Raw genomic sequence first — 13437 nt, forward strand, 5'->3', positions numbered from 1 at the left:
AGCACCATCACCATCTATTCCCAACCTACACAAACTCCTCATCCTGCTGATACCCAAATACTGAGCCGTTGCTGCCATATGTGTCCCTATTAATGCACCTGATATCCCAATACTGAGCCACTGCTGCTGTATGTGACCCTATTACTACACCTGATACTCCAATACTGAGCCGCTGCTGCCATATGTGTCCCTATTACTGCCCCTGATACCCCAATACTGAGCCGCTGCTGCCCTATGTGTCCCTATTACTGCACCTGATATCCCAATACTGAGCCGCTGCTGCCGTATGTGTCCCTATTACTGCACCTGATACCCCAATACTGAGCCGCTGCTGCTTTATGTTTCCCTATTACTACACCTGATACCCCAATACTGAGCCGCTGCTGCCCTATGTGACCCTATTACTGCATCTGTTATCCCAATACTGAGCCGCTGCTGCCGTATGTCCCTATTACTGCACCTGATACCGCAATATTGAGCCGCTGCTGCCATATGTGACCCTATTACTGCACCTGCTGTGTAAATTCTAAAGCACCCCTCTATAATATAGTAATGCCAGGTGCAAGTGCCCTTGAAAACACTGCCCATATTTGCTCCCTAGAAAGTAATATTGCCCCGTGTGCCCCTTTGATAGTCACAGTAACCCGAGTTCCTCTATAACAATAAGTGCCCACTTTACTTTTTATAATGTCCCGAGTCTCCCCCTGTACAGCTCCCCTATACATGGTATGATGCCCCCTCACTGTATAGTACCACCCACACAGTATACTGACCCCTTAGAAGACACCAAACTGATAGCTCCAAAACTGTATGATGGCCCCTTCACTGTAATCCCCACACTGATTCATGGCCCCATAGATAACCTTCATATAGCATAATGTGCCAGATAGTCCTCAATATAGTACAAGACAGTACCCCTATAGGCAGACCCTGAGGGAATATGGCAGCACCCTCCCATAGGCAGATCCTGTAGTGTATAAGGCAGCGCCCCCCCATAGGCAGATCCTGTAGTATTATGCAGCACCCCCATAGGCAGATCCTGTAATATTAGGCAGCACCCTCCATAGGCAGATCCTGTAGTGTATTAGGCAGCACCCCATATAGGCATATCCTGTAGAGTATTAGGCAGCACCCCCATAGGCAGATCCTGTAGTGTAAAAGCCAGCACCCCCCATAGGCATATCCTGTAGTGTATAACGCAGCCCCCCATAGGCAGATCATGTAGTGTATAAGGACGCAGCCCCTCCATAGGCAGATCCCGTAGTGTATAAGGCAGCCCCCCATAGACAGATCCTGTAGTGTATTAGGCAGCAGTCCCCCATAGGCAGATCCTGTAGTGTATAAGACAGCCCCCCATAGGCAGATCCTGTAGTGTATAGGGCAGCACCCCCCATAGGCAGATCCTGTAGTGTACAAGGCAGCCCACATAGGCAGATCCTGTAGTGTATTAGGCAGCAGCCCCCCCATAGGCAGATCCTGTAGTGTATAAGGCAGCCCCCATCAAAAAAAAATACTCACCTCTTTTCCTCCTTGTTTTAGCGCTGTTCCCTGCTCCCGCTCTTGTCCTGACAGTGGGCGCAGGGCGGGGACATCACTGCGCCCACTGTCAATGTCGGCGTCTGCGACATCAGATGCTGACGGGATGAAGGGGGAAGGAGCGCTGTGCCTTGCTCATTCCCTAATCAATGTGGTGAGCTGTATCGGCTAGTTGCCAATGCAGCTTACCATGCGATGACGGGTGGGGGGCCCACTGCTGGCCCCGGGCCCCACCCCACCTGCTCAGCGACCCCATATTGATTCTCCCTACTCTGCTGCAGAATGTAACTGTATCCTCGTGCTATGCTGAAGAGTGGAATACATTTTTTTATTTGCCTCTCAGTTATGAAGATATTAGATAACAAGTTAACTTTTGTTAAGTGCAAGTGGGTCTTGTCAGATAGTTTTTACTGGGCGCATGTACTACTCACTCAATGATGCTGACCAATCATAAGAAGGCAGCAACACAGCAGAAAAATAACCAGCCCAAATTATAGTTTAGAGCAGGTTTTTAAGTGTGTGAGATAATCACAGACAGCTCAGAATTAACCTTTTGCATAAGTCAGTGTGGGGGAGGGAGAGTGCAGCTGAGTTAAGCTGTGTCACATTACAAACCCTTCTATCAGCTTCCCTCATAGCAAGGTCACCTCTGCTGTACTACACTCCCCCACACTGCCTGTACTAAACTGTGTAATTAATCACACTTATATCTGTTGTACTCAACTTGTAATCGCTCTGCAATACAGAACAGGTTTCTTACTCCTGTGTGACATGTAATGACAGCCCTGATATCACTGCAGAGCCATTTTAAGTTGTGAACAACAAACATAAATGTGATTCTGACACATTGAGCTCTCAGTTCCTGACAGACAGTGTGGGGGAGGGCAGTACATAGTTACATAGTTACATAGTTATTAAGGTTGAAGGAAGACTTTAAGTCCATCTAGTTCAACCCATAGCCTAACCTAACTTGCCCTAAGAGCTGACAGTGCTATGACAGGAAGACATCTGATAAAATGGTTTGAATGTGACACTGCTGTTCTGCCCCTCCCCCACACTGTCTTTTGCAGGAAGTTAGACAAGGAGATCAGAGCTGTGTCCTTACATCTCAGACACTGAGAAATCTGCTCTAATCCATTGTGGAGCCTGTTTTTTCTTCTGAGTGTTTCTGCCTGACTATGATTGGTCACCGTTATACAGGAGAAACAAGAACACGCCCCTAGTGAAAAATATCTGATAATACTCACTCTAACAACTTTGAATGCTAATATCTCCACAACAGAGTGGCAAAACAAAAAAAAAATACGTAAATCCACTCTGCAGACACTATTACATCATGTGTTTGGTTCAAGAAGAAATTTGGTGAAAGGTCCCTTTTAAGGAGTACCTGGGGAATTTTTAATGACTTAGTCTTCTTTTATTTATAGTGCCAGCTATGTGATAAAGCCTTTATGACCTACTATCATCTCCAGGAGCATCATAAACGCAGACACCCTGAGGCGGCAGAATTTGGTAAGTTCAGTATTAATTATGTTGCGCATTATATTGATATGTATCATAGGATTTAATATATTTATAGTAAATTCCTTTTTCAATGAAAGCTTTAAATCCAAATGTATCATAAATTTGTCCAATCATCTTTGTACTGAAACGTTTGCTATTTATGCCAAATAGGGTTATCGGTTTTAGAGCAAATCAGTAAGGGTTATTTGGATCTGCCCCTGAGGAGCCTTATGTACAATGTATCTCAGTTGAGTAACTCATATTTATACATGACACTATTTAAAATTTTGACAATGGCGATCTATGTCTGGGGTAAGATGTACCAAAAAACATAATGTGATACCATGTTAGCAAGTAAAATTTAAAGTTTTGTTTTTTAAAAAAGCTTTGAGACAAAGTAGAATCAATTATTTCACGAGTGATACCTTTTTTGGCTAACAAGTCAAATTATAATTATAAGATTTGGAGCATGGATGCTTCTTCATGAGGAAGGTGTTGTAGCCAAAGTAGTAAGTGATCCATGACTAGTGTTGAGAGATACCTTCCGATTTCGGAAAGTATCGGTATCGGATTGGATCGGCCGATATTCAAAAAATATCGGATATCGCCGATACCGATACCCGATCCCAATGCAAGTCAATGGGACCAAAATATCGGAATTAAAATAAACCCTTTCTTTCCTTGTAGGTTAATTCTACATGAAGGAAAACAACAAAGAATAATGCAGGAGGCCCGTATTTGGGGAGGTGGCGGAGACATTAAAGTCACAGAGGTTTAGCGCAATCAAATAGAATAGCCTTTTTTTTTTTTTTAAAGACGTTCGTAGTGACAAAGATATTGACTATGTAATTTTTTTTTTATTTTGTCAGATATTGATGTTTCACTATTTCACGCCCTTCCCCTTTTTTTTTTTTTACTTTTCCCACACTTTCATCTTCATCATCATCAGCATCTTTGACATCAACTTTCTTCACCTTATTCATCTTCTTCTTCATCTTCTACCTATTTTTTTTAGTATTACATTCTTCATATTCATTTTATTCAACTATTATTATTCTTCCTATTCTACATATTCATTTTCTTCAACTATTATTATTCTTCCTATTCTACTTCTTCATCATATTCTCATTTGTGACAGGCATTGGCGTTGTTATCTATAAAAGTTTGAAGATTACACCTTCCGTTCTGCCAGTCACAAAAGTTACATTTGTCCGCGTTCAGTTTGGCCTGCAGCATCAGGCTTTATCCAGGGGCACCACGAGGAGGAACGGACTCACCCCCATACACAGCTTAGTCTTCTTCTGCATATAATTTAGATAATATCTTTTGCTCTGATATTAAGTGTTATGCTTAATGTTCTTCTGCTCTTTGTTCTGCAGCCTCTTGTTCTTCTGCTTCTCGGTCTTCCATGTCGTCGTCTCCAGGGTCGTCGTCTCCAGGGTCGTCGTCTACGCCGTCGTCGTCTCCGCCGTCGTCGTCTCCACCGTCGTCGTCGTCATCGGGGTGGTCTTCCGGGTCGTCGACTTTAGGGTCTTCAACTTGGAAATGTAGCAGAAGGTACAAGAAGGCTGAGAAAATGCCAAGAACCAGCTGATCGAACTGGAACTCGGATGGCTACCCGAAGGTTCAAGAGCCTATGGAACTAACGAGGACCAGCTGACGTTACTGGAACCCGGTTACTAAGCAGGAGGTAACCGTGCTAAAAAGCACTACCAAGGACCGCCTGACGTTGGCAGAACTTGGATACCCAGAAGGAGGCACCTAAGCCAAAGGCTCTGCCCGGAACCAGCTGACGTAACTGGAACCAGGATGGGGAGCAGAAGGTACAAGAGCAAAAGACACTGCCGAGAACCAGCTGACGGTACTGGAACCCGGATGGGTAGCCGAAGGTCCAAGAGCCAATGGAACTACCGAGGACCAGCTGACGTTACTGGAACCCGGTTACTAAGCAGGAGGTACCCGTGCCTGAAAGCACTACCAAGGACCACCTGACGTTGGTGGAACTTGGATACCCAGAAGGAGGCACCTAAGCCAAAGGCTCTGCCCGGAACCAGCTGACGGTACTGGAACCAGGATGGGGAGCAGAAGGTACAAGAGCAAAAGACACTGCCGAGAACCAGCTGACGGTGCTGGAACCAGGTGGTGGACCACAAGGTCCACAGGAGAGGGGAGAACAGCTAGGCCGCGAGGCAGCCGCAGTTACCGAACCCCAACAGTCCTACAGGGGGAGCTTGACCTACTGGCACTACAGAACCAGCCTTGACTACCAATTCACGCAGCCCACATAGGAAGCTCCTAAACTGGAGGCACCCTGGAGTTGGCTAACTCGACCGCAACATGACGGGGCAACACATAGGTGTCTCAGTGAGTTTGACAGTACCCGGAAACAGCTGACGGTGCTGGAACCAGGCTGGGCACGAGGGAGTACCCGTGACAAAAACACTGCCGAGAACCAGCTGGCGGTGCTGGAACCCGGATGCGTCGCCCCAGTGTGCAAGAGCCAATGGCACGACCGAGGACCAGCTGACGGTGCTGGAACCCGGTTACTAAGCTGTAGGTGCCTGCGCTTAAAAGCACTACCAAGGACCGCCTGGCATTGGCGGAACTCGGATACCCAGGAGGAGGCACCAAAGCCAAAGGCTCGGCCTGGAACTAGCTGACGGTGCTGGAACCAGGTGGTGGACCACAAGGTCCACAGGAGAGGGGAGAACAGCTAGGCCGCGAGGCAGCCGCAGTTACCGAACCCCAACAGTCATACAGGGGGAGCTTGGCCTACTGGCACTACAGAACCAGCCTTCACTACCAATTCATGCAGCCACATAGGAAGCTCCTAAACTGGAGGTACCCTGGAGTTGGCTAACTCGACCGCAACACGACGGGGCAACACATAGGTGTCTCAGTGAGTTTGACAGTACCCGGAAACAGCTGACGGTGCTGGAACCAGGCTGGGCACGAGGGAGTACCCGTGACAAAAACACTGCCGAGAACCAGCTGGCGGTGCTGGAACCCAGATGCGTGGCCCCAGTGTGCAAGAGCCAATGGCACGACCGAGGACCAGCTGACGGTGCTGGAACCCGGTTACTAAGCTGTAGGTGCCTGCGCTTAAAAGCACTACCAGGGACCGCCTGGCGTTGGCGGAACTCGGATACCCAGGAGGAGGCACCTAGGCCAAATGCTCGGCCTGGAACTAGCGTACGGTGCTGGAACCAGGTGGTGGACCACAAGGTCCACAGGAGAGGGGAGAACAGCTAGGCCGCGAGGCAGCCGCAGTTACCGAACCCCAACAGTCCTACAGGGGGAGCTTGGCCTACTGGCACTACAGAACCAGCCTTCACTACCAATTCATGCAGCCTGCATAGGAAGCTCCTAAACTGGAGGCACCCTGGAGTTGGCTAACTCGACCGCAACACGACGGGGCAACACATAGGTGTCTCAGTGAGTTTGACAGTACCCGGAAACAGCTGACGGTGCTGGAACCAGGCTGGGCACGAGGGAGTACCCGTGACAAAAACACTGCCGAGAACCAGCTGGCGGTGCTGGAACCCGGATGCGTGGCCCCAGTGTGCAACAGCCAATGGCACGACCGACGACCAGCTGACGGTGCTGGAACCCGGTTACTAAGCTGTAGGTGCCTGCGCTTAAAAGCACTACCAAGGACCGCCTGGCGTTGGCGGAACTCGGATACCCAGGAGGAGGCACCTAAGCCAGAAGCTCGGCCCGGAACCAGCTGACGGTGCTGGAACCAGGTGGTGGACCACAAGGTCCACAGGAGAGGAGAGAACAGCTAGGTCGCGAGGCAGCCGCAGTTACCGAACCCCAACAGTCCTACAGGGGGAGCTTGGCCTACTGGCACTACAGAACCAGCCTTGACTACCAATTCACGCAGCCCACATAGGAAGCTCCTAAACTGGAGGCACCCTGGAGTTGGCTAACCCGACCGCAACACGACGGGGCAACGCATAGGTGTCTCAGTGAGTTTGACAGTACCCGGAAACAGCTGACGGTGCTGGAACCAGGCTGGGCACGAGGGAGTATCCGTGACAAAAACACTGCCGAGAACCAGCTGGCGGTGCTGGAACCCGGATGCGTTGCCTATTAAAGTTTGTCTTCCTAGAGCCCCAACTAGCGGTGTTGGAGCAAAGGGTAAGCAGGGGGAGCAGAGTGTAGGCCGAAGCCTGCACTAGAGGCAGCTTTGTGTCTGCGTTGCGTTTGCAGGACACTTTGCCGGCTACACAGTGGGGGAACAGCTGGCGTTGCTGAACCCCACTGACACAATGGCGGGTGTTTTTCTCTATGCAGCTAGCACTTCCGGGCAAAAACTAGCGGTGTTATAGCCCAGGGTCAGCAGGAGGAGGAGAGGAGCAGAGTGTAGGCCGAAGCCTAGTTGAACCAATTTCAAAGGTAACCTTTAACCCCCCTCAGGTGTTGCAAGGTACAAGAGCCACACCTTGTGCAGCATTAATGCTGCACAAGTAAAAGGTTGCTCTCTTAATTTTGCTCCTTGCACACGCTGAATAAAACACGTACACTATTTAGTCCATTCTACTGTAAAACAGTAGTGGAGGCGTGACTTGTCTTTTGAAGAAGACGCAGCACAGGTGTCAAAATTTACACCTAGGTGTTGGGCGCAGATTCCTGAGCGTTGTTATTTGCAGTACAGTAGTCTGCGCTCTTGTGTTATCCCTTGGCAATACCCTGTTAGCGCAGCCCGTCTTATGACCTCATTTCATGTTGGCCGGTGCGGTTAACGATGGCCATAAATCCCAGACCCACAGTGCCTTTTCATAAAGTCACACTGCGGTGCTGGGATTCGTGGCCTTGTGCAGTAAATATGTTCGCCGCTCACACATGTCCTTACACCTGCTTCAGACTGGGCGGCCTCAGCTGATCCCTTATCGCCTGCCACGGCCATGAGGCCGCACAGTCTGAAGAAGGCGGAAGGAGGGGAGTGAAGACAGGCGAAGATATGCACTGCTCGTGCCCATCAATCACACCCTCGCAGTCAAAATATATGAGACAATGAGGGGCGTTGTGTCTGGCAGGGCGGACGCACAGGCACAGCCAGCCAACCAATGATGTCAGAAGACGGGCAGCGCTAACAATGGGGGTGCTGCGTGTCATTATAAAGGAAAGTCACACCACAGGGACATTGTAATGGTCTCTAATGAGACACATTTTGTACGTGTTGAGTTCCACGTGGGCAAGGAGAAAAAGTCAGCCACCTTGTACAAATGCAGCAGTACTGCTGTACAAGGTGGCTATTATACATAGAAACACCTGGGGGTGGGGGGCAGGCTCCATTCAATTTCAGTTCATGTGCCTGCGTGGCGTTTGCAGGACACGTTGCCGGCTACACAGCAGGGGAACAGCTGGCGGTGCTGAACCCCACTAACACATTGGCTGGTGTTTTTCTCTGTGCAGCTAGCACTTCTGGGCAAAAACTAGCGGTGTTTGAGCCCAGGGTCAGCAGGAGGAGAAGAAGAGCACAGTGTAGGCCGAAGCCTGCACTGGTGGCAGCTTTTGGTCTGTTGTGCCAGCGTGGCTTGTGCTGGACACGATGCCGGCTACACAGCAGGGGAACAGCTGGCGGTGCTGAACCCCACTAACACATTGGCTGGTGTTTTTCTCTGTGCAGCTCGCATTTCCGGGCAAAAACTAGCGGTGTTAGAGCCCAGGGGCAGCAGGAGGAGGAGAGGAGCAGAGTGTAGGCCGAGGCCTGCACTGGTGGCAGCTTTTGGTCGGTTGTGCCAGCGTGGCTTGTGCTGGACACGATGCCGGCTACACAGCAGGGGAACAGCTGGCGGTGCTGAACCCCACTAACACATTGGCGGGTGTTTTTCTCTGTGCAGCTCGCATTTCCGGGCAAAAACTAGCGGTGTTAGAGCCCAGGGTCAGCAGGAGGAGGAGAGGAGCAGAGTGTAGGCCGAAGCCTAGTTGAACCAATTTCAAAGGTAACCTTTAACCACCCCTCAAGTGTTGCAAGGTACAAGAGCCACACCTTGTGCAGCATTAATGCTGCACAAGTAAAAGGTTGCTCTATTTATTTTGCTCCTTGCACACGCTGAATAAAACACATATACTATTTAGCCCATTATACTGTCAAACAGTAGTTGAGGCGTGACTTGTCTTTTTAAGGAGACGCAGCACAGGTGTCCAAAATAACACCTTGGTGCATGGGCGCAGCTTCCTGAGCGTTGTTATTTGCTGTACAGGAGACTGCGCTCTTGTTATCCCTTGGCCATGCGCTGTGAGTGCTGCCTGTCTTCTGACCTCATTTCATGTTGGCCGGTGCGGTTAGCAATGGCCATGAATCCCAGCCCCGCAGTGTGTTTTCAAAAAACCACACTGCGTGGCTGGGATTCGTGGCCTTGTGCAGTAAATATGTTTGCCGCTCACACATGTCCTTACACCTGCTTCAGACTGAGCGGCCTCAGCTGATCCCTTCTCGCATGCCGCGGCCATGAGGCCGCACAGTCTGAAGAAGGCGGAAGGAGATGAGTTAAGACAGGCGAAGCTATGCACTGCTCGTGCCCATCAATCACACCCTCGCAGTCAAAATAAGTAAGACAACGAGGAGCATTGTTTCAGGCAGGGCGGACGCACAGGCGCAGCCAGCCAACCAATGATGTCAGAAGACGGGAAGCGCTACCAAGGGGGGTGCTGCGTATCATTAGAAAGGAAAGTCACACCTCAGGGACAGTGGAATGGTCTCAATGAGACACATTTTGTACGTGTTGAGTTCCACGTGGGCAAGGAGGAAAAGTCAGCCACCTTGTACAAATGCAGCATTACTGCTGTACAAGGTGGCTGTTATACATAGAAACACCTGGGGGTGGGGGGCAGGCTCCCTTCAATTTCAGTTCATGTGCCTGCGTGGCGTTTGCAGGTCACGTTGCCAGCTACACAGCAGGGGAACAGCTGGCGGTGCTGAACCCAACTAACACATTGGCTGGTGTTCTTCTCTGTGCAGCTAGCATGTCCGGGCAAAAACTGGCGGTGTGTGAGCCCAGGGTCAGCAGGAGGAGGAGAGGAGCAGAGTGTAGGCCGAAGCCTGCACTGGTGGCAGCTTTTGGTCAGTTGTGCCAGCGTGGCTTGTGCTGGACACGATGCCGGCTACACAGCAGGGGAACAGCTGGCGGTGCTGAACCTCACTAACACATTGGCGGGTGTTTTTCTCTGTGCAGCTAGCACTTCTGGGCAAAAACTAGCGGTGTTTGAGCCCAGGGGCAGCAGGAGGAGGAGAGGAGCAGAGTGTAGGCCGAAGCCTGCACTGGTGGCAGCTTTTGGTCAGTTGTGTGTTATGAAGGCAATCCAGTAACACAGTGTGCCAGTAATCAGAGCACATACAGTGATCTGACAATAACCCAAAAACAATAGAACGAGCTCTGAGACGTGGAATCTCTGTAGACCGCAATACCTGAACCTATCCTAAACACAACTAAAGGCAGCTGTGGATTGCGCCTGACACTACCTATGCAACTCGGCACAGCCTGAGGAACTGACTAGCCTGAAGATAGAAATACAAGCCTGACTTGCCTCAGAGAAATACCCCAAAGGAAAAGGCAGCCCCCCACATATAATGACTGTTAGCAAGATGAAAAGACAAAACGTAGGGATGAAATAGATTCAGCAAAGTGAGGCCCGATATTCTAGATAGAGCGAGGATAGCAAAGAGAACTTTGCAGTCTACAAAAAACCCTAAAGCAAAAAACCACGCAAAGGGGGCAAAAAGACCCACCGTGCCGAACTAACGGCACGGCGGTACACCCTTTGCGTCTCAGAGCTTCCAGCAAAAACGAATAGACAAGCTGGACAGAAAAAACAGCAACAAAAGCAAAGAAGCACTTATCTAAGCAGAGCAGCAGGCCACAGGAAAGATCCAGAAGCTCAGATCCAACACTGGAACATTGACAAGGAGCAAGGAAGACAGAATCAGGTGGAGTTAAATAACAAGGCAGCCAACGAGCTCACCAGAACACCTGAGGGAGGAAGCCCAGAAGCTGCAGTACCATTTGTGACCACAGGAGTGAATTCAGCCACAGAATTCACAACAGTACCCCCCCCCCTTGAGGAGGGGTCACCGAACCCTCACCAGAGCCCCAGGCCGACCAGGATGAGCCACATGAAAGGCACGAACAAGATCTGGAGCATGGACATCAGAGGCAAAAACCCAGGAATTATCTTCCTGAGCATAACCCTTCCATTTAACCAGATACTGGAGTTTCCGTCTAGAGACACGAAAATCCAAAATTTTCTCCACAATATACTCCAATTCCCCCTCCACCAAAACAGGGGCAGGAGGCTCAACAGATGGAACCATAGGTGCCACGTATCTCCGCAACAACGACCTATGGAATACATTATGTATGGAAAAGGAGTCCGGGAGGGTCAGACGAAAGGACACAGGATTGAGAATCTCAGAAATCCTATACGGACCAATAAAATGAGGTTTAAATTTAGGAGAGGAAACCTTCATAGGAATATGACGAGAAGATAACCAAACCAGATCCCCAACACGAAGTCGGGGACCCACACGGCGTCTGCGATTAGCGAAAAGTTGAGCCTTCTCCTGGGACAAGGTCAAATTGTCCACTACCTGAGTCCAGATCTGCTGCAACCTGTCCACCACAGAATCCACACCAGGACAGTCCGAAGACTCAACCTGTCCTGAAGAGAAACGAGGATGGAACCCAGAATTGCAGAAAAATGGAGAGACCAAGGTAGCCGAGCTGGCCCGATTATTAAGGGCGAACTCAGCCAACGGCAAAAAGGACACCCAATCATCCTGGTCTGCAGAAACAAAACATCTCAGATATGTTTCCAAGGTCTGATTGGTTCGTTCGGTCTGGCCATTAGTCTGAGGATGGAAAGCCGAGGAAAAAGATAGGTCAATGCCCATCCTACCACAAAAGGCTCGCCAGAACCTTGAAACAAACTGGGAACCTCTGTCAGAAACAATATTCTCAGGAATGCCATGCAAATGATCCACATGCTGGAAGAACAAAGGCACCAAATCAGAGGAGGAAGGCAATTTAACCAAGGGCACCAGATGGACCATTTTAGAAAAGCGATCACAGACCACCCAAATGACTGACATCTTTTGAGAAACGGGAAGGTCAGAAATGAAATCCATCGAAATATGTGTCCAAGGCCTCTTCGGGACCGGCAAGGGCAAAAGCAACCCACTGGCACGTGAACAGCAGGGTTTAGCCATAGCACAAATCCCACAGGACTGCACAAAAGTACGTACATCCCGTGACAGAGATGGCCACCAGAAGGATCTAGCCACTAACTCTCTGGTACCAAAGATTCCTGGATGACCAGCCAACACCGAACAATGAAGTTCAGAGATAACTTTACTAGTCCACCTATCAGGGACGAACAGTTTCTCGGCCGGACAACGATCAGGTTTATTAGCCTGAAATTTTTGCAACACTCGCCGCAAATCAGGGGAGATGGCAGACACAATGACTCCTTCCTTGAGGATACTCGCCGGCTCAGATAAACCCGGAGAGTCGGGCACAAAACTCCTAGACAGATCATCCGCCTTCACATTTTTAGAGCCCGGAAGGTACGAAATCACAAAATCGAAGCGAGCAAAAAATAACGACCAACGGGCCTGTCTAGGATTCAAGCGCTTGGCAGACTCGAGATAAGTAAGGTTCTTATGATCAGTCAATACCACCATGCGATGCTTAGCTCCTTCAAGCCAATGACGCCACTCCTCGAATGCCCACTTCATGGCCAGCAACTCTCGGTTGCCCACATCATAATTACGCTCAGCAGCAGAAAACTTCCTGGAAAAGAAAGCACATGGTTTCAACACTGAGCAACCAGAACCTCTCTGTGACAAAACCGCCCCTGCTCCAATCTCAGAAGCATCAACCTCGACCTGGAACGGAAGAGAAACATCTGGTTGACACAACACAGGGGCAGAACAAAAACGACGCTTCAACTCCTGAAAAGCTTCCACGGCAGCAGAAGACCAATTAACCAAATCAGCACCCTTCTTGGTCAAATCGGTCAATGGTTTGGCAATGCTAGAAAAATTACAGATGAAGCGACGATAAAAATTAGCAAAGCCCAGGAACTTTTGCAGACTTTTCAGAGATGTCGGCTGAGTCCAATCCTGGATGGCTTGGACCTTAACCGGATCCATCTCGATAGTAGAAGGGGAAAAGATGAACCCCAAAAATGAAACTTTCTGCACACCGAAGAGACACTTTGATCCCTTCACGAACAAAGAATTAGCACGCAGGACCTGGAAAACCATTCTGACCTGCTTCACATGAGACTCCCAATCATCTGAGAAGATCAAAATGTCATCCAAGTAAACAATCAGGAATTTATCCAGATATTCACAGAAGATGTCATGCATAAAAGACTGAAAAACAGATG

At 49.5% G+C, this 13437-nt stretch overlaps 1 protein-coding gene across 2 annotated transcripts in view; it reads left to right on the top strand.

Moving 5' to 3' along the window:
• DZIP1L (DAZ interacting zinc finger protein 1 like) overlaps window positions 1–13437 on the top strand; it is a 164651-nt gene that overhangs the window by 107243 nt on the left and 43971 nt on the right. For both annotated transcript variants that reach the window (XM_069727944.1, XM_069727945.1), the window contains exon 3: window positions 2964–3048. In XM_069727944.1, the coding sequence (XP_069584045.1) occupies window positions 2964–3048 (85 nt within the window). The remainder of the gene's footprint in view (window positions 1–2963; window positions 3049–13437) is intronic.

The sequence above is a fragment of the Ranitomeya imitator genome, chromosome 5 (genome assembly GCF_032444005.1).
Source record: "Ranitomeya imitator isolate aRanImi1 chromosome 5, aRanImi1.pri, whole genome shotgun sequence".
NCBI lineage: Eukaryota > Metazoa > Chordata > Amphibia > Anura > Dendrobatidae > Ranitomeya > Ranitomeya imitator.